The sequence below is a fragment of the Garra rufa genome, chromosome 23, assembly GCF_049309525.1.
Source record: "Garra rufa chromosome 23, GarRuf1.0, whole genome shotgun sequence".
Classification (NCBI taxonomy): Eukaryota; Metazoa; Chordata; class Actinopteri; order Cypriniformes; family Cyprinidae; genus Garra; species Garra rufa.
In genome coordinates this window covers 33,057,424-33,083,977 of record NC_133383.1, presented here as the reverse complement: position 1 = coordinate 33,083,977, position 26,554 = coordinate 33,057,424, and the positions used below count along the sequence as shown (strand labels likewise).

General features: G+C 36.3%; 1 protein-coding gene across 1 annotated transcript; it reads right to left on the bottom strand.

Annotated features, from left to right (window-relative positions):
• Positions 1-568: 568 nt before the first annotated feature.
• Positions 569-26,224, bottom strand: sh2d4a (SH2 domain containing 4A). Its single transcript, XM_073830028.1, has 9 exons — positions 26,028-26,224; positions 23,857-24,121; positions 23,193-23,352; positions 19,567-19,690; positions 19,324-19,462; positions 16,283-16,472; positions 6,577-6,707; positions 6,215-6,432; positions 569-994 (listed from the first exon to the last, which is right to left on the bottom strand). The coding sequence occupies exons 2-9, from the start codon at positions 24,029-24,031 to the stop codon at positions 899-901; spliced, it is 1,233 nt and encodes a 410-aa protein (XP_073686129.1). The 5' UTR covers positions 24,032-24,121; positions 26,028-26,224; the 3' UTR covers positions 569-898.
• Between the last annotated feature and the right edge of the window lie 330 nt (positions 26,225-26,554).

Sequence of the window (26,554 nt, the reverse complement as noted above, 5' to 3'; positions counted from 1 at the left end):
AAAAGAACTTGTGAAAAGATATCTTTCAGGTGGTCAAATAGCAAATAGTGGAGCTCTGCAGCCACCTACTGGTAAAAGTGATTTTTTTTTCCTTTTAAAACTGGATTTTCCAAAAGATGGGCAAAAATCTTACACTAAACCATGTGAAATTATCCATTTTATCCCCATGAATTAAAGTTAGAAATGTGGGTCTTTTATAAAGTGAATTTTACATAAAAAAGCAGTTTTTGTATAAAAACTAATTTTAAAAATATTTATTTATTAATTTAGATATATTTAAAAAATATCATAAACCCTCCAAAAACTGCATGGTGTGAAGTAAAAACTTTAATAAACAGAAAAAAAAATATTATATATATATATATATATATATGTAATGTAATTTTTTTTTTTTTTTGGTTACAAAATTGCATTTTTGTTTCCTGGGGTGAAAAAGTACCCCGAAAACCCCAAGTGTAATTCGAAAAAGAAGACCGCATGAGGGTTAAATGGTTGTCACTCATTTAAAAAGTGCTTCTTTTTTTTATTTTATTTTATTTTTTTTAAAGAAAATGTTCAACTCTCAGACCACAGCCAAACATTTTTATTATAAAATGTCAGATAAACAAAACCACACTGTTCCAAAACTCTTCTGTTGTTGTGATTAAAAGGAATAAAGTTAAAAACAATGAGTGACGCTTCATCTTTGAGCTTTATCTGTTCTGTAAACACAGGAAAACACATGGAAAATCGTGGTTAATGCAGGATTTAAACTTTTCACCTAAGTTCAATACTTTTATGAAATGTGACGATGCCTATAAACAGAATTATGATCATGTGTTCACAGATATGTTGATTATTAATGTTCATGCATTTCCAGTGTGAAGGCACAGGTTCTCCACTCTTCTCTTTGTTGGGTTCAGGTGAAGAGCTCTGTGTAATCCGCCGCGGCCGCTTTCTGTCCACAAGCACACCGTAGATACTCCTCCACTTCAGATGAGCTCAGTGGCTCCACCTAGTGCCAGAAAATATAGGGTTAAACTGTGATATAAAAGGTGGAGGGCAGTAGAGTACTACTAACATTGACACACTCTTGGGTTGCCATTACCGCACACATATGAACACTTGCAGTCAAACTCAAACCAAACCTAATGTGAGATGACTGGCACATACACCCAAATGATGCTTTGTGTGAATTATGAGATTAATTTAGGTTAAACTGTAACTAAACAAAACAGGGTGCAGAATTGAAGAAATAAAACCTTGTACTCAGACAAAGGAAAGTACATTTATGTATCTTCTATGTACTAAGCTACTGAGCTATGCTTTGATACAACCTCCCACCTGTTTCCCACCATGTGTTTTTTAACTTGGACTGTGTGATATAATTTTAACTTTATCTTTAACAGCTTTCTAGATGTTTTTAACACAAAATACATTCTCATGTTAGTAGACAAATTACACTTTCACATCTGACCAACAATTCCACAACAAATATAAAATATCTTAATGAAACATCATCAAAATATTCAGGTTTTGGTGTCAACTCCATCAGATGAATGTGTAGTTATTTTAACTATCAAATACAACGAATCTATTAATTACTGTATTAAAACAACCACAACAAATAGTATGTTATTGTTTATAAAGCTTCTATCCAAGAGTCACATTTAAGTATTTTGAGATATCATTGGAACACAAAATCTAACGGTGGTGACAAATTTGCCATTTCTTTCACAAAACAAATGGAGTTCATGTAGTAGACATTTTGGGGTTTTTTTCTGTTGATGCTAGAGGCTAATGGAACCTGCTTCAGGAGAATAAAATGATCTAAATATTAGAAATAATATAACTTGACATATCATGGTTGTGACACAGGAAATATTAAAACTATAAAAACGTAGCAGAGACTGTGTGACATTGATGTACTCTGCAGAAGAGGACTGTGGCAAGGGGTCCTTCAGGGATGATATTCCCTGATTTTATGACATTTTATTTAATGTCTGACGGTGTTGACCAAAAGTGAGGACACAACTTCCAAACTTATGTAATATGAAGACATTATTAAGTGTTGCTTTTGATAAAACAAGGTCTTTTTTTTATCAATTTCATAGCATATGAATGAATAAATCCTTCTCTGTGGACACTGTTGTAGATGTAGTGAGAAAATAAGTGTCATAGATTTCACATGATAATGATAAAATTTAATTGAAGGGCATATTATTAATCCCTATAATATTTACAATTGATTTTTTTTTTTAAACTAATAGCAGTTATATATATATATGCTCAAAAGTTTGGGATCAGTAAGACTAGGTAATGTTTTAAAGAAGTCTCTTATGCTCATCAAGGTTGCATTTATTTGATCAAAAATACTAAAAAACGGTAATATTGCAAAATGTTATTACAATATAAAAAAAGTTTTTTTTATTTGAATATACTTTGATAATCTAATGTATTCATGTGATGAAAAGCTGAATTTTCAAAAGCTGTTACTCCAGTCTTAAGTGTCACATGATTCTTCAGAAATAATTCTAATATACTGATTTATTAGTAGAATTATCAATGTTGGAAACAGTTGTGCTGCCAAGGATTTTTTTGGAACCAGTGATTTTTTTTTTTTTTTTTCAGGATTCTTTGATGAATAACAAGTTAAAAAGAACAGCATTTATTCAAAATATAAATGTTTTTTAATAATGTAAATCTACATTATCACTTTTTTGTAACTTAACACATCCTCGGTGAATAAAAGTATTAATTTCTTTTAAAAAACAGAAAGAATAAAAATGTACTAACCCCAAACTTTTGAACAGTAGTGTAAAGAATGCGAAGGTGTGTTCAAACTTTTGGTCTGTACTGTATATTTTTCTGTTTATTAAAGTTTTTACTCTACATTTGTGCAGTTTTCAGTGGGTTTGTGATCTTTTTAAAATATATATATATATATATATAAATATTTTTTAAATGGGTTTTTATACAAAAACTGCTTTTTTATGTAAAATTCACTTTATAAATGACCCACATTTCTAACTTTAATTCATGGGGATAACATGGATAATTTCACATGGTTTAGTGTAAGATTTTTGCCCATCTTTCGGAAAATCCAGTTTTAACAGTAAAAAAAAATAACTTTTACCAGTAGGTGTCTGCAGAGCTCCACTATTTGCTATTTGCCCACCTGAAAGATATTTTTTCACAAGTTTTTTCAGTTGAATTCATATCTACAGTACAGACCAAAAGACCTGAATGAGAAGGTGTGTCCAAACTTTTGGTCTGTACTGTATATATATATATTGTGGATGTAGATTAAATCAGGAGAGCAGGATATGTAGTCTTTTCATATTATTACAATGGAATAAAAAGAATGCAGCAGACCAGAAAGTCAATAATAAATGGTTGTGCGGTGATTAGTGTTGGTTGTGAATGTCGTTGGGTATGTGTTGTGACTTTTTCTTTTGTGTGTTGAGTCTGGAATGTGCTCAGCATGACCCCGATCTATTGAACACTACAATGACTTTCCCGCCTATGACTGGCATGTGTGTTGACATTTCCTGTCATCATTGCCATGTTCACTACATTTATGGTACTAACAGATATTTGTGGGTCGTAGGAGCATTTCCTTTAATCCACATACACAAAGAACATAATTCATGGATTTACTTTAAGTGCTTCACTTTTATACAGCGTTCTCCATTTTTGATTCTCTAAAATACCTATAATGTAATCTATAATAGTTTTGATTTAACATGCCATAATACTACATTAGTCAGAGTTGAACATAACTCCAGTATAACTGGCACAAATCCTCAAATGTGTGCAGAAGGTAGAACTAACAATCAGTTCATAAATGTAAAAACATAAAAATGTTTGAAGACACCTTGTGCATTTATTTATTGTCTATTTTTTGTATGTAAATCTGGTCACACATTTGTGAATAATAATTTCTCTCATTTGATGCGATTAAATTTTTTTTTAATAATAGTTATCACCTTACTTACCCAGTTGATTGATTACACTGATAATTGCAAACATTTTTTGTATTACAAGTTTTCTCAAATGTTAGGTTTAAATATGCAAATGAGCATTATTTAATGAAATATCCACTAATTTGCATACATTTCTAGTACAAAAATCTAAACACTGGATGAAGTCAGTTTCAAAATACTTGTTTAATTTTTTTGACATATTAGAGGCAAAAGTTTTTACAGAGGGGATTATGGGTATTTCATTTAGCCACTCCTTAATTCAGAAAAAACTATGTTTTTTTTTTTTTACCATTTTGGGGGGAATAAAATGTTATTTAAAACCAAGCTAATAATATCTGAACAAATCCTTCTGTAAAAACCTACAGGATATGTAAAGTTTGGTGTGTAAGTATTACTGAAGTGGAGATTATGGAGATTTATGTAGGAGAAAAATGTCATTTTGAGAAAACGGCCTTTAAAAATATGGATTGTAATTGAAATCTATTGACACAAATAGATCAAGTGCTATAAAAGTAACACTTAACGGTGTTGTTTGGGTGTTTTCTTTCCACTAGTCTGAAAATACTCTATGAAAAACCAAAAAGCCCAAAATTTCAAGTTACAGGTGCACGAAAAAAACAGTGTTTTTGCCTGCAGTGACAATCATTTTCTTTGATCATTTGCAAAGCTAATATAACTTCCAATTAAAAAAAAATATTAAAATGGAAAAATGGAAAGTGTGCATCTGAGCGCTGCGCTGTTTGTCAGAATCTATTACTAAAGACAGTACTTAAAAGATTACTCCACTTCCAAAATAAACATTTCCTGATAATGTACTCACCCTCTTGTCATCCAAGATGTTCATGTCTTTCTTTCTTCAGTCGTAAATAAATTGTTTTTTGAGGAAAACATTTCAGGATTTCTCTCCATAAAGTGGACTTCTGAGTTTGAACTTCCGAAATGCAGTTTAAATGCAGTTTCAAAGGACTCTAAACGATCCCAGTTGAGAAAGAAGGGTCTTATCTATTGAAATGATTGGTTATTTTCTAAAAAAATAAAATACAATTTATATACTTTCTAACCTCAAATGCTCATCTTGTCTAGCTCTATGGTTCAATACAGTTTATGTACAGGGTATGTAAAAAAAACTTCCTTCTCATTTTCCTTTCCAACTTCAAAATCATCCTACATCGCTGCAGAAGTACCGACCCAGTGTTTACAAAGTCAAAGTGAAGTAGGGTCAAACACCCTTCACAAAAAAGGAGGAACAACGATGTAAGATGATTTTAAAGTTGGAGGAGAAAATGAGAAAATAAGTTTTTTTAAGCAAATGACTGATCATTTCGGTAGATAAGACCCCGTTCATCGACTGGGATCAGTTGAAACTGCATTTTAACCTTAAATTCATTGAGCACCATTGAAGTCCACTATATGGAGAAAAATCCTGGAATGTTTTCCTCCAAAAACTTTGATGAAAAAGAAAGACGTGAATGCAGTTTAAACGCAGCTTCAAAGGGCTCTAAATGATCCCAGCTGAGGAAAAAGAGTCTTATATAGCAAAATCATTGGTTATTTTTGAAACAAATTAACAGTTTATATACTGTTTAACCTCAAATGCTTGTCCTGTCTAGCTCTGCGTGAACTCTGTGTGCTCTGGTTCAACACAGTTAGGGTATGTCTCCCATAAAACTCCCATCTCATTTTCTTCCCCAACTTCCAAATCGTCCTACATCGCTGCAGAAGTACTGACCCAGTGTTTACAAAGTGAACATACAAAGAAGCACAAATGCTCTTTACAAAAAAAAAAAAAAAAACGGCGTTGTAGGATGATTTTGAAGTTGAAGACGGAAACAAGATGTTTTTGGACATACCCTAACTGTATTGAACCGGATCACACAGACTACACATGTGCATCACAGAGCTAGACAAGACGAGCATTTGAGTTTAAAAAGTATACAGATAGTCAATTTGTTAACAAAATAACCAATCGTTTCACTAGATAAGACACATCTTCCTCGGCTGGGATCATTTAGAGCCATTTGAAGCTGCATTTTGGAAGTTCAAACTCGGGGGCACCATAGAAGTCCATTATATGGAGAGAAATCCTGAAATGTTTTCCTTAAAAAACACCATTTCTTTATGACTGAAGAAAGAAAGACATGAACATCTTGGATGACAAGGGGGTGAGTACATTATCTGTAAATTGTTTATTCTTCTGGTCCAGTTGAACCCATTCGCCCAGAGCCACTGAGTGATGTTGACACATTTACCTCATGATACTCCATGAGTTCACAGAGTGAGTTGAATCTGATCTGGTCTCCCAGCAGCATGTAGCAGTTCTCTGAAGCATCAATCAGCAGGTGCTTGACTCTCTCACTGGATCGGTATGAAAGCACATATCCAAAGATCCTCTCGCTAACACGCACCAGGAAGTACCCGACCTCGCCCTCGTTCAGTAGCGCCTCTGCCTGTTCACGAGATATGATACCTGCGGGTAACATGAGATTATGTGTTTGACAGGAAACCCAGAGCAATCTGACACTCTGTTGATGCTGTTTGAATGCAGATGGCAACAGCGTAACCTAGAAGTTAATGTCTAGGTTTAGAAGTTCAATGAATGCATTCTTCTCACCGTGAAACCAGGGTGCGATCCGGCTCTGGTCGCGCTGGAATCCCGCTCTGAGCGGCAACTGCTCCTCCTTGAACCAGCGAATGATATGCTCTCGACTAGACGTTGATATTGAGCGCCGCATACCACCCTTCCTGTCATTCAAAACATGAGAAATCTTTGTCCAAACCACAGAACTGAAGCTATGTTAAATTATACAGTAAAGCCCGTAATTATTCATACCCCTGGCAAATTCTGACTTAAAGTTACCTCTATTCAACTAGCAAGTTTTTTTTTGACCGGAAATGACACAGGCTTCTCCCAAAAGATAATAAGACGATGTACAAGAGGAATCATTGTGATAAAAAATATTTCTCAGCTTTTATTTACATTTGAACAAAAAGTGGCATGTCCAGAATTATTCATACCCTTTGCAAACTGTCACAGTCTATGGGAAAATCCAAAGTTCTATATCATTCCAAATAGTCTAAGCTGTTCTAAAGCATCCTAATTACCCTGATTCATTGGGAACAGCTGTTTTAATCAACTCAACAGGTGGAAAACAGAAGCTCTCTGCTGTTGGTTTGTGGACAGCTCAGAGTCAGGAAAGGGCTATAAAACCATATCTAAATGTTTTGAAGTTTCCAGTGGCTACAGTGCAAGACGTTCTGCACTGTGAAAAATCTCAGAGGACGTGGTCGGAAGCCAAAAGTGACACCTGTGCTGGTCAGGAGGATAGTGAGAGAGGTAAAAAAGAATCAAAGGATCACCACCAAGGCCATCCTGATGAATCTGGGCTCTGCTGGTGGCAACATCTCAAGGCAGACAGTCCAACGGACACTGAACACCGCTGGGCTCCACGGACGCAGACCAAAGAGGACACCACTTCTCCAGATAAGGCACACAAAAGCCCGCTTGGTCTTTGCAAATGCTCATCTGGACAAAGAAGACGACTTCTGGTCTTCAGTTTTATGGTCAGATGAAACAAAAATTGAAATGTTTGGCCACAATGATGGAGCCTTCATTTGGCGTAAAAAAGGAGACGCCTTCAACCCTAAGAACACCATCCCCACTGTCAAACATGGTGCTGGGAACCTAATGTTTTGGGGGTGTTTTTCAGCCGGTGGACCAGGGAACCTAATCACAGTAAACGGCTCCATGAAAAAGGAGCAATACATCAAAATCCTCAACAACAACATCAGGCAGTCTGCAGAGAAACTTGGCCTTGGGCACCAGTGGACATTTCAGCACGACAACGACCCAAAACACACAGCAAAAGTGGTGCAGAAATGGTTAGCAGACAAAAACATGAACGTTTTGCAGTGGCCCAGCCAGAGTCCTGACTTAAATCCAATTGAGAATCTGTGGAGGAGCCAAAGATCAGGCTGATGGCAAGAAGACCCTCCAACCTGAAAGAGTTGGAGCTCATCGCTAAAGATGAATGGGCAAAAATACCAGTGGAGACATGCAAAAATTGCTGTAATCGCCAATAAAGGCTTTTCTGTTGATTACTGAGAAGGGTATGAATAATTCTGGACATGCTACTTTTTGTTCAAATGTGAATAAAAGATTTGTAATGCATTTTTTTCCACAATGATGCCTCTTGTACATCGTCTTATTATCTTCTGGGAGACGCCCTTGTCATTTAAAAAAAAAAAAAAAAAACTTGCTGGTTGAATAAAAGTAATTTCAATTCAGAATTTGCCAGGGGTATGAATAATTTTGGGAGTGACTGTATTCAACATTTTCTGTTAAACATTGTTTAATGTTGTAACAGGAAAACATAAATCTTAAAAGCTGGCGTTTGCTTAGTGTTGATGTGTCGAGGGGAAATCCGTGTGAGAAGACGTAATCACTCAAACAGTCTGCAGTACAACATTCCTCAGATGAACGTGACGCCTGAATGAAAAGATGTGGCACACAGCTATGATCAATACATCACTATTTATAGCACTATCCAGAGAGACTGATGACATTTTCTGCATAACTTTCTGATTACTGATTATTTGATTACTTATTAATACATTATTAAGTTGTCTTGAGAAAGCCAGCTTACTGAAATGCTACTTAAACTTACAGTTGTTATTCTTTTTCTGAGACTAAAATTTCTGACTGCTGCTCCTCCTAGAGCTTTACCTCTACAAACTCAGGCCAGATCTTCAGACTGATCTGACTCCAGCTGCTGGATCTTTTCTAACTGATCGGACTTCCAGTTTCCCTAAAAATGACAATTAAAACTGGAGAAAATCCCAAAGACTTACATTGAGGGAATGTTCAACTGATCAACACTATTCAAACTCAGACTGACAAAACTCCCACAATCCCTTGTATGTAACTTCCCTTCTATGTTATATTTCTAATCCAATCAAACTCATCTAATATTTCTTAACCATCTATCAATTCAATTCAAAATTACTTTATTGGCATAACTTTAAAAATACAATATTTCCATAGCTTTGAGTGTCTGTATGTCTGTCTATCTAACCAAGCCTAGCAATTACAATCATGTTAGTGACATGCTAATCAGACTAGAATGCTAGTAACTTGCTAATCATGCTTGTAATGTTAGAAACATGTTAACAACATGATTATCATGCTAGTAACATGCTAATAACTCGTTAATCATGTTAACAACAGGCTATTAATGCTAACATCATGCTAGCGACATTCTAATCATGCTAGAAACATGCTAATCAGGCTAGAAGCATGTTAATCATAGTAACTTGCTAATCATGCTAGTAATGCTAGAAACATGTTAACATGTTAATCGTGCTAAAAATATGCTAGTATGTAACTAGTATGCAAATAACTTCCTAATCTAAATATGCTAGTAACTTCCTAGTAATGCTAACAACAGGCTACTAGTGCTAACATCATGCTAATGACATTCTAATCATGCTAGCAACATGCTAACAACAGTTTAGAACTTATCGGTTTAAGAACATGTTAACAACATGCTAAACACGCGAGAAACATGTTAACAACATGATAATCATGCTAGTAACATGCTAATAACTTGTTAATCATGTTAACAACAGGCTATTAATGCTAAAATCATGCTAGCGACATTCTAATCTTGCTAGCAACATGCTAACAACATGCTTATCAGGTTAGGAACATGTTAACAATATGATAATCATGCAAGAAACATGTTAACATGATAATCATGCTAGAAACATGCTAATCACGTTAGAAACATGTTAACAACATGATAATCATGCTAGCAACATGCTAACAACATGCTTATCAGGTTAGGAACATGTTAACAACATGATAATCATGCAAGAAACATGTTAACAACATGCTAATCATGTTAGAAACACGTTAACAACATGCTAATCATGCTAGAAACATGTTAACAACATGCTAATCACGCTAGAAACATGTTAACAACATGATAATCATGCTAGTAACATGCTAATAACTCGTTAATCATGTTAACAACAGGCTATTAATGCTAACACCATGCTAGCGACATTCTAATCATGTTAGCAACATGCTTATCAGGTTAGGAACATGTTAATCATGTTAAAAATATGCTAGTATGTAACTAGTATGCTAATAACTTCCTAATCTAAATATGCAATTAACTTCCTAGTAATGCCAACAACAGGCTACTAATGCTAACATCATGCTAGTGACTTTTAAATCACGCTAGAAGCATGTTAATCACATTAGTAACTTGCTAATCATGCTTGTAATGTTAGAAACATGTTAACAACATGCTAATCATGCTAGAAACACGTTAACAACATGCTAATCATGCTAGTAACATGCTAATAACTCATTAATCATGTTAACAACAGGCTATTAATGCTAACATCATGTTAGCGACATTCTAATCATGCTAGCAACATGCTAACATCATGCTTATCAGGTTAGGAACATGTTAATCATGTTAGTAACTTACTAATCATGCTAGTAATGCTAGAAACATGTTAACATCATGCTGGAAACTTTCTAATCATGTTAACAACAGGCTACTAATTAGAGCTGCACAATTAATCGTTAAAAAAGATCGCGATCTCGATTCGACCTCCTCACGATCTTAATCCAACATTTATACGATTCAGCCAATTATATTTTATTTCTATATTACAAACTTTTGCTAGCCTAATTACTGCACAGACTGCTGTGAGCTGATGCAGTGACAGATTCGCTGTTCTCTCCAACATTACATAACCATCTAAACTTCATCTTCAGCGCACATTCTGTCAGATTCATGGCGCCTCTGTCTCAATATACTGTACAACGCAGCATTCATTCACATCAGATGATAACTCAGCGGCAGAGTTACGCTCACGCAGCGGCGTAATTTCCACTGGGGACACGCTTTTCAAAATCCCATTGGTGTCCACCCACTTTCAAATGGTTTTGTTAAAGTAATTTCTTGTATTGTAGAATGCACGCTCAGCGCTGCCGAGAGTCTCGCGGGATCGTTAAAACGAAACCAAAAGTAAAACGTTAGGTTACTCGCGTAACCCCGGTTCTCTGAGAACAGAGTGAGGTATCTCACTATGGGAACGCCCCCAGGCATGATAGACTATGGAAGCACCAATTACACCATGTCTGTCTGAAGGACCGACCAATCAAAGCTCGTACAAGGAGCCCACCTCCTCCCTATATATACAGCTGTGATACCCGAAAACAGCATTCTCAGCACGCTCTTCCCCCGTGTTATGCGAGTAGGGAAGCTTGGTGAGATACCTCGCTCTGTTTTTAGAGAACCGGGGTTACGCGAGTAACCTAACGTTCTCTTTCAAACATTCGCTCGGTATCTCACTATGGGAATGATATAGCCAACTCCCGTAACTCCCATGCTTTCCGAAGCCGCCTGACAGACTCGAAAATGAAAGACAACCTTTCAGTTCCCCAAAGAGCCAACTCTAAGGACTGCATGAGCCATTGAAGGCGCAGTGACATCAAGCCGATAAATCTGATAAATGTATGGGGGGAGGTCCAACTTGCAACAAATATCTCCCACCGAAATCCCCTTAAACAGAGCCCATGAAGTAGAAATTCCTTGTGTAGAATGGGCCCTAAGGCCCTCTGGGGGCTGTAGACCCATAGATGTATAGGCTAGTTCAATCGCCTCCACCATCCAATGGGAGAGGCACTGCGAGGAGATCGGCTTACCCTTACAATGAGTGGCCCATAAAACAAATAACTGATAGATTTTCCTGAACAATTGTGTCTTGTTTATATAACAGTGTAACGCTCGCACAGGACACAAAGTGTGCAATTTTTTCTCCTCTGATGAAGAAAAAGGAGGAGGGTAGAAAGCATTTAGCTCCAAAGCAGAGAAGTTATAAGCTGAATCACTGACTTTGGGAACGAAAACTGGGTTTGGCAGCAGTGTAACCTTGCTTCCGTCCGGACTAAAACTTTGACATGCTTGATGAACCGACAAGGCATGCAACTCCCCCACTCGCTTAGCTGAGGCTAAAGCAAGCAGTAAGACCGTCTTCAACAATAGGAGCTTAATATGAACACTCTCCAGAGGTTCAAATGGGGCCTGAGTTAAAGCCTTCAAGACTGTAGACAAATCCCATGATGGGACCAGTCGATTTGACACGGGTCTCAAACGCCTCACTCCTTTCATAAAACGGCATATTAGAGGATGGCGGCCCACTGAAACTCCCTCAAAACCTACATGACAAGCCGAAATAGCAGCCAGGTAAACTTTAATGGTAGAGAACGCTCTTCCATTGTTAAGCAAGCTTTGCAAAAAACAGAGAACCTCACTCACCGCACACTGAAATGGAATAACTCCTTTACCAGTGCACCAGTCCTCAAAGACCCGCCATTTCAGATCATACAGTGAGCGCGTTGATGGCGCTCTAGCACTCTGTATAGTATTTATAACCTCCTGGGAAAGCCCCAGAGCATTCAGATTCAACCCTTCACGGGCCAGACCCACAGATTGATTTGCTCTGGATGGGGGTGAAAAAGCTGCCCGTCCCTCCCCTGCGGAGCCTGTGTCCCTCTTCTTTTTGCTGGAAGGGTTAACGGACCTGGACTGACTGCTTTCCCCACGGTTTAGCATTCGGAACAGCAGGGGGGTGGGCTGGCTGCTCTATGCGCTGGGGTTTTGCAGTTCTGGACGCATTCAAAAACCTCCTGCTCTGCGTCGGAGGAACAGGCCGAGGGGGAACAGGAGGACGGGAAGCTCTTTTACGAGGTAGACAGATGTCAAACGCTTCTCCCTCCTTCTTCTCGAGGTCGCACCTCTGTCTCATCGCCGCGACAGCCGGGCCGAACAGCCCAGTCGAGTCTACAGGAGCATCAAGAAAATCCAGTTTCTCCCTGTCCCCGATACTCGACAGATTTAACCACAGCGACCTCGCGCCCGCAACGGCGAGAGCCATGGAACGGCCGCTGCTTTGCACCGCACCACGTGAGATGCGCAGTTTGAGATCTGTGATGTTGCAGATCTCCTCCCAGACCGCCGGGTTTGGGTTACCGCCATCAAGCTGCATGCCCAGCTCATCCAATAATTCGGCTTGATAGGCCATCAACAAGGAAGTGACATTTAGTGCCCTCACCGCTAACGCAGAAGATTTATAAATTTTTTGGTACATGGAAGCGGTAAAGCGTTCCATTTTTCCAGGGAGGGAGGGGCTGGCCGATGAGAGAGTGGTCCGCCTGTTCGGATGCAGGTGGTGGGCCACTGACTGCTCGACCGTGGGAGGGTTAGAGAGCCCAAGCCCTTCCATTTCACTCACATCAAGAGATGAGTAGCCCTTGACGGGCACGCGATGAGAAAAAGGTTTATCCCATGAGCGTTTCATCTCTGCTATGCACGCCAGCAAAGCGGGGAGCAGTTGTTTCGCCGTGGGAAGGCGGGACGGGAGCCTTTTCCCGTCATAGATGTCACGTTTAACTCCCGGATCCCCGGGAGTTACGGGCCAAGGGATGTCAAGCTTAGCTGCTGCACGCTTACAGACCTCAACTAAGTCGCATTCCCCCACCGTCGATGCCATATCGCCACTTTGCACACTCACTGGCCTGGATGTTTAGGCTGCTGACAGAAGAGCATCATCTTCCTCATCATCCGGCTCATCTCGGAGGAGGCGAGCTAGCATCTCCTCATCCTCCTCTTCATCTGCCTCGCCCTCATCGCCGCCCGCCAGCAGTTGCTGGTCGAAAAGCGGTGCGAACTCTGGGGACTCCGAATCCATGATATCTCCCCACGAAGTAAGATCACGCAGGGGAGAAGGTTGGGCCCCCTTAACGGAATGAGGGACAGCGGAGAGAATCGGATCGTCTTTGGAAGATGCCGCCACTCGAAGCCTTCTTTCCAGAATCCTGGCCGGCATTACCCGACAGTGCGAGCAACTTTCCGCATCCGCCAGCGCAGCCTGAGCATGCTTTACACCCATGCATGCGATACACATCGGATGCGAATCCCTGCCTGAGATCATGAATCCACATGCTGCCGGACATGAGCGCAAAGGGGCCACCTTTCCCTTCTCCGCAGCGACCTTGGACACAGATATGGTGAGTCCAAAATCTCCTAAACTTATTATTATTTCTAATGTGTAATAGGGAAAAAAGGCAACAAGAAAGTCTGTCTGAGTGAAAGGTCAGAACTCCTGTTATGAAGTAGATTTTTGAGGTGCACTCTTGTCATAAATGAATCTCAAATGTCAAATATCTATTTAGGAGCCTTAGACCTTTCCAACGATGTATAGTTTGTCATGATTAGATTAGGATTTATTTGTAAAATGGTGAAGTAAACTTGGGCATCCCACAGAGTGGACGTTGACAGCCATAAAATGTTGACACCAAAACAGGCAAGTGTTTCTAGCTAAGAATCTTTAAATGGCTTTACTCTGACATAATACCTTTGTATGTTTATTTTTTAATGTTTATTTTTTTTTGTTTACATTATATTTCTTTACATTTAAAGCAAAGTTTATTTTGTCTTATTTCACTGCTATTTTACTGTTATTTGATAACCTTATGTTCAGGGGTAAATCTTTAAAATAAAGTTCTCCAGAATCGTGAGAGAATCGTGATCTTTATTCTGAGCAAAAAAATCGTGATTCTCATTTTATTCAGAATCATGCAGCTCTACTACTAATGCTAACATCATGCTAGCGACATTCTAGACATGTTAACAACACGCTAATCGTGCTAGTACCATGCTAATAACTTGTTAATCATGCTAGAAACATGCAAACGACATGTTAATCATGCTAGTCCCTTGCTTATCATGCTAGAAACATGCTAGTAACATGCTAAATAAGTTGGAAACATGCTAGCAACATGCTAAAACATGCTATCTGTGCATTTATCCATCCATCCATCTGACAGACTGTATTGCCTTCAAACACTCAAGCTTTAAGCTTTAAAACTACTTTAACCAATATTTTACATCACAATACTGTTACCATATTCTCACATCATGATCAATATTTTGGGTTGTGTGTAGATTTTTGTGAAAAAACAGGTTGACCAACATTCAGGGCAAACCTGAATAATGAACAAACGCTGCAATAATTCCACAATAAATCTAGTGCCATAATTTAAAAAATAACAGTAAAAACATTTCTAATGTTACAGAAGATTTCTTTTTGAAATAAATGCTTCTCTTTTGAACTTTCTATTCATCAAATAACCCTAAAAAATAAAATTTATTTTAAAATATTACTGTTTTTACTCTTTTTTTTTTTGATCAAATAAACGCAGCCTTGATTACTAAAAAACATTTTAAAAAATCTAACTAACTCCACTGAGTGAATATTGGTGTTTATACTAAAATAAAAAATTGCTACATCATTGCATTAAGACCCAGATATTGATATAATTTCATATTGACAGGTCTCTATTCATTCCACCCCTATTCAAATGTAATAGACTCTGTTTACATGCACACCCCAAAATTCAGTTATAGCAGTTGTTTTTTTCCCCATCTAAATTAGATGACTAATAATTTAAATGATATGTAATTGAGGCACCTTATTGACAACAGCCATCTTTCAATTATATTTGCATGTCCAAATGAAACAGAAAGCATTTTGGGAGTGTGGAGAACAATTCCATACAAGCATTAAAGGAAGTGAACGTACATCCAAATACAGATGGGAAAAAACGTCCTATGACCTACATTCGGCCTTTGATCGCACCTTCTGTCTGCTGTTATCAAGAACATGAATGAACATGAGTAAGGTTCAATTACTGTCCATAATTACAACAAAAGAACTTCAATAAATGACAAGAGCAAGCCTTTCCAGTATTTCCACATGAGAAGAGCAGGAAAAGAAGAAGTTGTTTACAATTCATGTGGAATATGCTGATTACATGAATAAAACCTTTTTGGAAAATGATGTGCATGTAAACATGGCCATTACGACTGATGATTATGATCATTTCAGTCTATGGTTTCTATAGCTTCAGGCTCTTCGACTTTTTTATTGTTGTTTATATGTATTTTTTATTTTTCTCGGCTTCTGCCTAGGTTTCTCGTCTATGGTTAGCATGGCTTCGGCCTCTTCGACAGTTTTTTTAATTGTTGTTTATATATATTTTTTATTTTTCTCGGCTTCTGCTTAGGTTTCTCGTCTATGGTTACATGGCTTCGGCCTCTTTGACTCTTTTTTTACTATTATTATTTATTTATTATATTTTTATTTTACTTGGCTTCTGCCTAGGTTTCTCGTCTATGGCCACACAAGTCAACAACATTGGCTCTGATGCGAAGCATGAAGCACATCACATGACTCACCGACTGATAGCATTGGTGGTGTTTCTGGGTTTGGGTTTGGGTGGAGGGGTTGGATCCGTGCTGCCAAAGGCCTTTGTCATAGCCGCTACACGTCCTCTATCTAGAGCTTTAATTGAGCGCCTGCGGTGGTCCTCAACAGTCTGTTTGGCTAGAGATCGTCTGCGCATGTCTGCAGCTTTTGACTTCTGCACTGAAACCACATATGCAAAAATCACACTGGTTATTCCTATTAGTTATGCATGGCTAAATAAAACAACAGCACAAACAGAACCACAGAGAACAAAACAAGTACTCAAACAAGAGCTGTCATGTGTCAATTTCCCTCCTAACACATTTTTTTTGTGTGACTTTCAATATTCTTAGTGATGATTTTTAGTAAATTCAGGTAACACTTTATTTTAAGGTCCAATTCTCACTATTAGCTAACTATTAACTAAGACTTTTCCCTCTGTTGCTTATTAATAGTTAGTAAGGTATTTACTGTTTTTTGAGGAAAACATTTCAGGATTTCTCTCCATATAATGGACTTCTATGGTGTCCCCGAGTTTGAACTTCCAAAATGCAGCTTCAAAGGGCTCTAAATGATCCCAGCCGAGGAAAGAAGGGTCTTATCTAGCAAATCGATGTTATTTTCTCAAAAAAAAAAAAAAATTGTATACTTTTTGACCTCAAATGCTCTTCTTGTCTAGCTCTGTGTGTACTCCGTGTTAAGATTAAAAAGTATATAAATTGTAAATGTTTTTAGAAAATAACCGATCGTTTCGCTAGATAAAATCCTTCTTCCTTGGCTGGGATCGTTTAGAGCTCTTTGAAGCTGCATTTAAACTGCATTTTGGAAGTTCAAACTCAGGGGCACCATAGATGTCATGATCTGGGCTGGGGGTTTTCCCTCAGCCACCTGAGGTCGCTGTTCCCCTTGCACTGCACTTCCCTGATTGTTCACACCTGTCTTTGTCATTAGCACCCATCATTTACACTCACATATGTTCACTATTACCAGGACTATAAAGTTGCTCTTCACCCACTACTCATTCTGTCTGCATTGTCTTCCGTATGGTTTGTTTCTGTCCCAGTTCTGTTTATTCCTGCTTTAGTCTAGTTCTTGTCGTGTGTGCCGTGTTGGCCTTTTGTTTGTTCTGTTTATTTGTGTTTTGTTTCATTAAAAACTCCCTTCCCTGCATTTGGACCCAGACCCCTCCTTCTCTCACGTGACAATAGAAGTCCACTATATGGAGAGAAATTAGAAATGTTTTCCTCAAAAAACATAATTACTCCAGAATGTTATGAAGAGTGATCAGATGAATTGCATAGTCCTTCTTTGCCATGAAAATTAACTTAATCCTGAAAAATTAACTTTCCACTGCATTGTTAAGAAGGCTTCAGGGTGTCCAAGAAAGTCCAGCAAGCGCCAGGATCGTCTCCTAAAGAGGATTCAGCTGCGGGATCGGAGTGCCACCAGTGCAGAGCTTGCTCAGGAATGGCAGCAGGCAGGTGTGAGCGCATCTGAACACACAGTGAGGCCAAGACTTTTGGAAGATGGCCTGGTGTCAAGAAGGGCAGCAAAGAAGCCACTTCTCTCCAAAAAAAAACATCAGGGACAGATTGATCTTCTGCAAAAAGTATGGCGAATGGACTGCTGAGGACTGGGGCAAAGTCATATTCTCCGATGAACCCTTTTTCCGATTGTTTGGGGCATCTGGAAAAAGGCTTGTCCGGAGAAGAAAAGGTGAGCGCTACCATCAGTCCTGTGTCATGCCAACAGTAAAGCATCCTGAGACCATTCATGTGTGGGGTTGCTTCTCATCCAAGGGAGTGGGCTCACTCACAATTTTGCCCAAAAACACAGCCATGAATAAAGAATGGTACCAAAACACCCTCCAACAGCAACTTCTTCCAACAATCCAACAACAGTTTGGTGAAGAACAATGCATTTTCCAGCACGATGGAGCACCGTGCCATAAGGCAAAAGTGATAACTAAGTGGCTCAGGGACCAAAACGTTGAAATTTTGGGTCCATGGCCTGGAAACTCCCCAGATCTTCATCCCATTGAGAACTTGTGGTCAATCCTCAAGAGGCGGGTGGACAAACAAAAACCCACTAATTCTGTCAAACTCCAAGAAGTGATTATGAAAGAATGGGTTGCTATCAGTCAGGATTTGGCCCAGAAGTTGATTGAGAGCATGCCCAGTCCAATTGCAGAGGTCCTAAAAAAGAAGGGCCAACACTGCAAATACTGACTCTTTGCATAAATGTCATGTAATTGTCGATAAAAGCCTTTGAAACGTATGAAGTGCTTGTAATCATATTTCAGTACATCACAGAAACAACTGAAACAAAGATCAAAAAGCAGTTGAGCAGCAAACTTTGTGAAAACTAATATTTGTGTCATTCTCAAAACTTTTGGCCACGACTGTACAGTGTAACCTTTTATACATTTAGTTTACTGTATTTTATTTTGATAATGTACAGACTACGATGTCAAGTTTGATTGCTAGAATATGTGGTGTGTGCTCCCGCGAGGCGCCGGCGCGATTGAATAGCTAGAACAAATAATCCACTAATTTTTTGTCATACAGATAAGAGTTAGATATATTTCGAAACCGCAAAGAGTTAATTTTATTTTTGCATGCTCACAGTAAAAACTAAACATTTGTGCTTTTGTAAAATAAAGCAAACAAACAGGATGCGCTAATGTTCTGTTATCTTGATTGTCCGTTTCCTCTCTGTGAACTTGTTTCCTCACATCTGTTTTAAATCTGTTAATTATTTAAGTCAGATATATTTCACATATTTATACCTTTCATATTAGACTAAGATTGTATTTTATTTTTATGACAACAAATTGTATTTGTTATGTAACTTACATAGGTATAGGCTACATTTTCCATCATCCTGCGACATATTTTTGACCCAGGGTTTGAAAACCTGTGCCTGTGGTTTGAAAGTTTTTGCAAATGAACTGTTCATATCTTAAATAGTTCTTCATTTCTAATTAGTAATTGATGAAATGTGTAGATTGTATGGTTGGAGTTTTCTTTACATGTCTTCTGCCACTCCTGGTCCTCCTCCTCAAGAGTCTGTTTACTGCCCTTCAGGCTTATATAAATCTGCTGTTTCCTCTCCTGCTCCAGCCTCCTCAGCTCCTCCTCAGCTTTACGCCTCTCCTCCAACTCCAGTTTCTGACAAAGGACAAGCTTCAAGGTCATTACAGTCCCAGACCATTTGCTTCCTCATTTGTTTAAAGCAAAAAAGGGGAGCATTTGTGTTTGTGTAGCGGCAGTACCTTGAGTTCCTCCTCCACTCTTTTCTGCTCCTTCTGCTGGATTTCCTGTTCTGACAACACAACCTGCTCCGGTTCGAGATGCAGGCCAGAAAAGCGCTTCTTAAGCTCAGCTTCTTTCTTAGCCCTGTGCAATTATAGGTGAAAAAATACAATAAAATGCAGTCCGCTTGCATAAGTTACTAGAGTTAATGGAGGACATTAATTATTCACAGAATTGAAGAGGAAATAGTTGCCGTCAACGAGAACATTCATCATAAGTGCTCATGTTTAACACAGAAGAATAGAAAGAAATTCCTTGTGCTTACTGTCTTTAAAAAAAAAAAGTATGCAAAAAGTCAGACAACTTCTGTTTTCCATGATATGAAAATCAGGCAGCTATTAATTTGGATTTAGTCCTGGATTTAAGCCAATATTTTATTCTGCAGTACTTTAATGTTGCACATTATAAACAGTTACTGTCAGTTGCTGTCATATACCTCACAACTTATATTACCCAGAAGCAGTGGTGTAATGTAACAAAGTAATAAAACTTTTTTGGGAGTATCTGTACTTTACTTTACATATTCGCTACTTACTGCAAAATAGTCCGAAGTCAGATGTAAACTTGTAACTGTGAGATTTTTTTTTTTAATTTTGCAAAAGTATTGCGTTCTATCTACAAAGTGCTTGCTCACAAAAACATTGCCTTTCCCTCAAAAAAAATTAGCATTTGCATTGAAATTTAGTTTTCTTTCTTTCACCTCTTCATTTCAGTCAGAAACGTTTTATGAGCAAACACAAAGTTTATAAACTCATAAGTCAGAATTGTGAATTTTATCTCGCAATTTAGATTTTTTTCTGACTTCTTTTCAGTAAATTCTGACTTTTTTTCTCTGAATTGGGTGATATAAACTTGCAATTGCGAAAAATTAAGTCAGATTTGCGAGATATAAACTCAGAATTCTGACTTATGAGTTCATAAACTTCGTGTTTGCTCACAAAAACTTTTGTGATGGAAATAAAGAGGTGAAAGAAAGAAAACTAAATTTCAATGCAAATGCAAATTTTTTTTTGAGGGAAAGGTTTTTTTCTTTTTTCCAGAAACTGATGATATAAACTTGCAACTGTGAGAAATAATTTTCTTCACAAATGCAGGTTTGTATCTCGCAATTCTGTTTTCTTGCAATTGACAGTTTGTATCTCGCAGTTCTGACTTTTTTCTCTGAATCGGGTGATATAAACTCACACTTGTGAGAAATAAAGTCAGAATTGCAATATAAACTGATAATTCAGACATTTTTTTCAGAAATGGATGACATAAACATTTACTTGTACTTTTACTTTTAATACTTAAGTATATTTAGGATTTAAAAAAATACTTTTTGCACTTAAGTGCAATAAATATCACATACTTTACAACTTGTACTCAAGTAATATTCCAAATGGTGACTTCAACTTCTACCAAAGTTGTTTTCTGGTGAGATATCTGTTTTTACTGTAGTATGGCTTTCAGGTACTTTATACACCACTGCCCAGAAGTCTCTTGAGTTTTTCTTTGCATATGGACTTTTTGCCCTTTAGTTCAGGGCACTTATCTACAACACATATTGCATCATGGAAATACCAGGCATTTGGTTTGTTTGTACTGATATACACCCAAACAGGCACTGATTATTATAATCGTACACCAGAAATGCCTCTTAAAGCAGCAACTAATATTCATTTTAACTTCTGTCCAATAGTCCTACAAAAAAGAACAAGCGCATGAGGAGGAAGTGGCATTAGGAACACAGTATTAACACACAAGCCCTGTCATGACATTCCTTTAAACTGGTGAAATATTAAACTAGAGATGACTGCGTGGATTACTTTGTAGTTTATGCCAAGCAATACATTTTCAGAGTCAAAGAACAATTATAGTACTATTGCAGAGTTCAGTTGGGTTAACTCTCAAAAACTAAAACTATTAAAAGAATTTTATATATGAAAGTATAACTTATCAAATTAAAACGAAAACTTTAACTAAACAAAAATTAGAAATGTACAGTAGTTGTTTCTAGTTTACACCAAGCAATACATTCAGAGTCAAAGAAGAATTATAGTACTAAAAAAAAAACTAAAACTATTAAAAGCATTTTATATATGAAAGTATAAAATATAAAGTTGAAATTAAATAAAATATAAATAGATGCAAAACTTTAACTAAATAAAATTAGAAATATATATTAATTCATAATTGGGTTAACTCTAAAAAACTTAAACTATTAAAATATTTTATATATGAAAGTATAACATATAAAATTAAAGTAAATTATAAATAAATGAAAACTTTAACTAAACAAAAATTTGATATGTACAGTAGTTTGTTTCTAGTTTACACCAAGCAATACATTTTTTCAGAGTCAAAGAACAATTATAGTATTATTTCAGTGTTTAATTGGGTTAACCCTTAAACTATTAAAAGCATTTTATATAAGAAAGTATAAAATATAAAGTTGAAATAAAATAAAATATTTATAGATTCAACTAAACTTTAACTAAACAAAAATTAGAAATATATTTAGTTTCTAGTTTACACCAAGCAATACATTTTCAGAGATTTTACAGAACTATTGCAGAATTTAATTGGGTTAACTCTCAAAAACTAGAACTATTAAAAGCATTTTATATATGAAAGTATACCATATACATTTAAAATAAATTAAAATATAAATAAATGCAAAACTTTACCTAAACAAAACTTAGAAATGCAGTTTAATAGGGTTAACTCTCAAAAACTATTAAAAGCATTTTTATAAAGTATAAAATATAAAGTTGAAATAAAATAAAAAATAAATAGATTCAACTATACTTTAACTAAACAAAAATTAAAATTAATAATTAAAAATAAAAAAATGATCTAAACTGAACTAAAATTAAAAAATAAATTACACCTACACAGTAATATTAAAAAAAGTACGCTGGATTTTAATGAGAAACATTTCGATTAATTGACCTTTCTCAGGCTGAATGAAATGGTGCTCATTAAAATTTTTGTGATGATGCAAACTTAAAAAGTAAAAAGTTATATTCAAAATATAAATAAAAAACTATAAATAATACCAAAATAATACAGATTGTCAATGGTGATACTCATTAGATTCTCTTGATACACTGCAAAAAATGATTTTCTTACCTTGATTATTTTTGTCTTGTTTCCAGCCAAAATATCTAAAAATTCTTAAATCAAGAAGGATTTTCTAGACAAGTCAAAATTAAGTGAGTTTTTGCTTAGAACAAGCAGATTATTTTGCTTGTTTAAAGCAAAAACGCACTTAATTTTGACTTGTTTTTTGGGAAAACAAGAAAATAATGTTTACTCGTCTAGAAAATCCTTCTCCATTTAAGAATTTTTAGACATTTTGTCTGGAAACATGACAAAAAAAAATCAAGGTAAGAAAAGCATCTTTTGCAGTGTATACTTTTTCGTTTTAGTATTAGCTTATGAATTTTTATGCAATGAATGCAATGAATTATTTAAATCTGCATATAAGCATTAAAGGCCGTGCAAAAAATAATAACATTATGGATAGCTACTTTACAATTTAAATAATATGTAACTGTGACTGCATTACATCATTGAAACTGTATGACTGGTGCTGTTTTACCTGAGCTTCTCTGCCTCCATCTGGGCCTGCAGGGCTGCTCTTTGGGCCATGATCTCGTCACAGATTTGATCGTAGGGTTTGTCATCTGAATGCTCTCCCATCACCCAAACCCACACATCATCATCCAGACCCTTCATCCACGATACAGCCTTTCCTGAAACTGCATTCAGCACACACACATTTCACAAACCGAATGCCTAATAAATATCTAAGAGTAGTTTTATATTGCATAAAGCAATGCTGTGTTGACTTTGCTTCAAGAAGAGTCTCACCCTAAATCACAAATGAGAACAAGTCAACATGAAATGTTGTTCAGAATCAATTTTTCTATAATATTAAAACACGTAAGCTAGGATTCGATTATGTTGATTGGATAAAAAGCACTGAATGAGACACTGAATGCCTATTATTTATAAACATGCAATAATGTTACAGGAGGAACAAGCTGTAATAGTTTGACATTTCTGTTTCTTTGGAATAACATGCATCAACAAATCATTAATAAAAAATTCTCATTCCATGTTGACTGTACTATCGCAATTGTTTCTTCAGGACAGATTTAGTGCTTTTATAAAGTTTTTGTTTAACGAAGTACAAGCTGGGTGAAATTCAGAAAGCCATAGATTTCTGGTAATATATATAATAGACCGTGAAGATTAAAAACCTTTATTGACTTTGACACGTGCAGCTTCCTCCTTCTCCAGCTGCGTCTCTCTATCTCTCCATCTCCTGATCTGTTCTTCTCTCATCTTTAAGAACAGAATCTGTTTCTGTTCCTCATTCAGCTCGGCCAGGAGCTCCGGCTCAATGTACATGTCAGCCAATATCTGCTGCAGCATCTTCACGCCTCAGTAACACAGACCGCCTTGACAGAGCTCAAATACCTTCAGCAGAAGGGAATATCCCTCTCTTTGTCTGTGGGGCTTGAACTGTGTGAAAATAAAAACATTTAACGATAGAAAAAAAAGAAGATATTTTAGGTTTTGGTTTTATCTAATTTGAATAGTATGGGCTACAATGAGACATTTCTTAAAATATCTTCTTTTATGTTCCACAGAAGAACGTAAGTCATACTGAGTAATGATGACGATTTGATTTTTTGGTTTTAATTTTGAGCCAATTATTCTATTCATGTGTCACATTTACTTGTATTACTTAAAAAATTGTTATTAAAAAAATAAAATGACATTTAAAAAAAAAAAATCTAAAAAACTACAGGGGAGTCTGTCAATTTTGACAAACATTAACATTAAGCCTAAGGCTGAAGAAGCACAGAAGCGTACAGAAGCACTGTAGGACAAGGAAGTTCAACACTCCTTAGCAAGGTGAAAAATTAAGCACAAATGTTAGTTAATCTAAAGTAAGTTTTGCTTATTAGTATGGATGAATTGGATCAACAAAGGTCAGCAGCAAAGTCATTGGTTAATAAAATAGGATTAAATACGTAAAGGAAACAAAAAGTAACTGGCGTTACTTTTTTTGAAAAGAACTCAGATATTTTCTTGTAAATAAAAAAGTAATGCATTACTTTACTAGTTACTTGAAAAAGTAATCAGATTACATAACTCACGTTACTTTTAATGCCTTTTACTCCACTACATTTGCTGATTAAAATGTATACTTTTACTCCGTTAAATTTCCCGAAGCATATTCCTTACTTACAACAAAATAGTCAGAAGTCAGGATCTCAGTCAGAATTGCAAGATGTAAACTCGCAACTGATAGAAACGTTTTTTTTTTCTTAATTTTGCAAAACCGTATGAAAACTGTATCTCACAAAAGTATTGCGTTCTATCTAGAAAGGGTTTGCTCACAAAAATTTTGCCTTTCCCTCAAAAAAATGTGCATTTGCATTTAAATTTAGTTTTCTTTTTTCACAAAAGTTTTTGCGAGCAAACACAAATTTTATAAACTCATAATATGTCAGAAATGTGAATTTTATCTCGCAATTCTGACTTTTTCTGAGATAAAATTCATAATTCTGACTTTTTTTTCTCACAGATGCGAGTTTGTATCTCGCAATTCTGACTTCTTTTCAGGAAATGTTGGCTTTTTCCCAGAATTGCGTGACAAAAAAACTAAATTCTGACTTTTTTCTCCGAATTGGGTGATATAAACTTGCAATTGCGAGAAATAAAGTCAGAATTGTGAAATATAAACTCAGAATTCTGACTTTTTCTCTCTGAATCGGGTGATATAAACTCACAATTGTGAGAAATAAAGTGATATAATGCAATATTTAATTGCAATATAAACTGATAATTCGGACTTTTTTCTAAGAAATGGATGATTTAAACAAAATTTTTTTTTTACTTTCAATACTTAAGTACATTTAAGATTAAAAAAATACTTTTTGTACTTAAGTACAATAAATATCACATACTTTAAGACTTTTACCCAAGTAATATTCTAAATGGTGACTTCAACTTCTACCAAAGTCGTTTTTTGGTAAGATATCTTTACTGTAGTATGGCTTTCAGATACTTTATACGTACACCACTGACTAAATCTACATAACATTTTACAACAAGTAACTGTTTTAATTACACAGTTTAATTTAATTACACATTTTTCTCTCAGTAACTGTAACAGATTAAAGTTACATTTATTTTGTAATTAAATTACGTAACTCTGTTAAATTTAACTAGTTACTCCCCAACACCGGTCAATATACGAATGTAAACAAGAAACAGGAAGCAGGACAAACATAATCAATGCCACATCAAAACTAGTCCTAACACACACACACACACACACACACACATACACATACACAGACACAGACACACTTAACGCTGGAAGTAAGGCTTTACACAATACACAGTCATTACTCACATTACTCGCGCCAGGATCAGTGCAGCACATCCGTGGTCTATTTATAAATATTCCAGATGTTTCTTTGCTGAATATGAAGCTTCATTTCTGTCAGGACACCTGACTGAACATCGGAAACCTGTACAGAAAGCTAAATGTCGAGTGAAATCTGTGGTCATGTACACACCCTTAAACTCCTACAACTGAGTTCCCTCCTACAGTCAGCTCTTCCTCCGGCTGCGTGTGAAAGACTCATTCAACTGCATGAAAGGTGCTTTATATGCGCCTCTGTTTGTATTATCAGCATTAAACATGATGTTACACATACTGTAACGCCGTCAATCACACATTTCGGCATCTTGTTTAAAATACTTTGTCTATTCTGACTCTAAAATTCTGTGATATTACACTAAGAGAAAAAGCAGGAAATATCATAATTTACATAGATAGGGCGTGGCCATGTCGCACACATAGGCTGTATTTTTATGTTGTTTATTACAGCATCGATTAACAGATTTTGATGTCTTGTTTTGTGAAAGTTATGACAA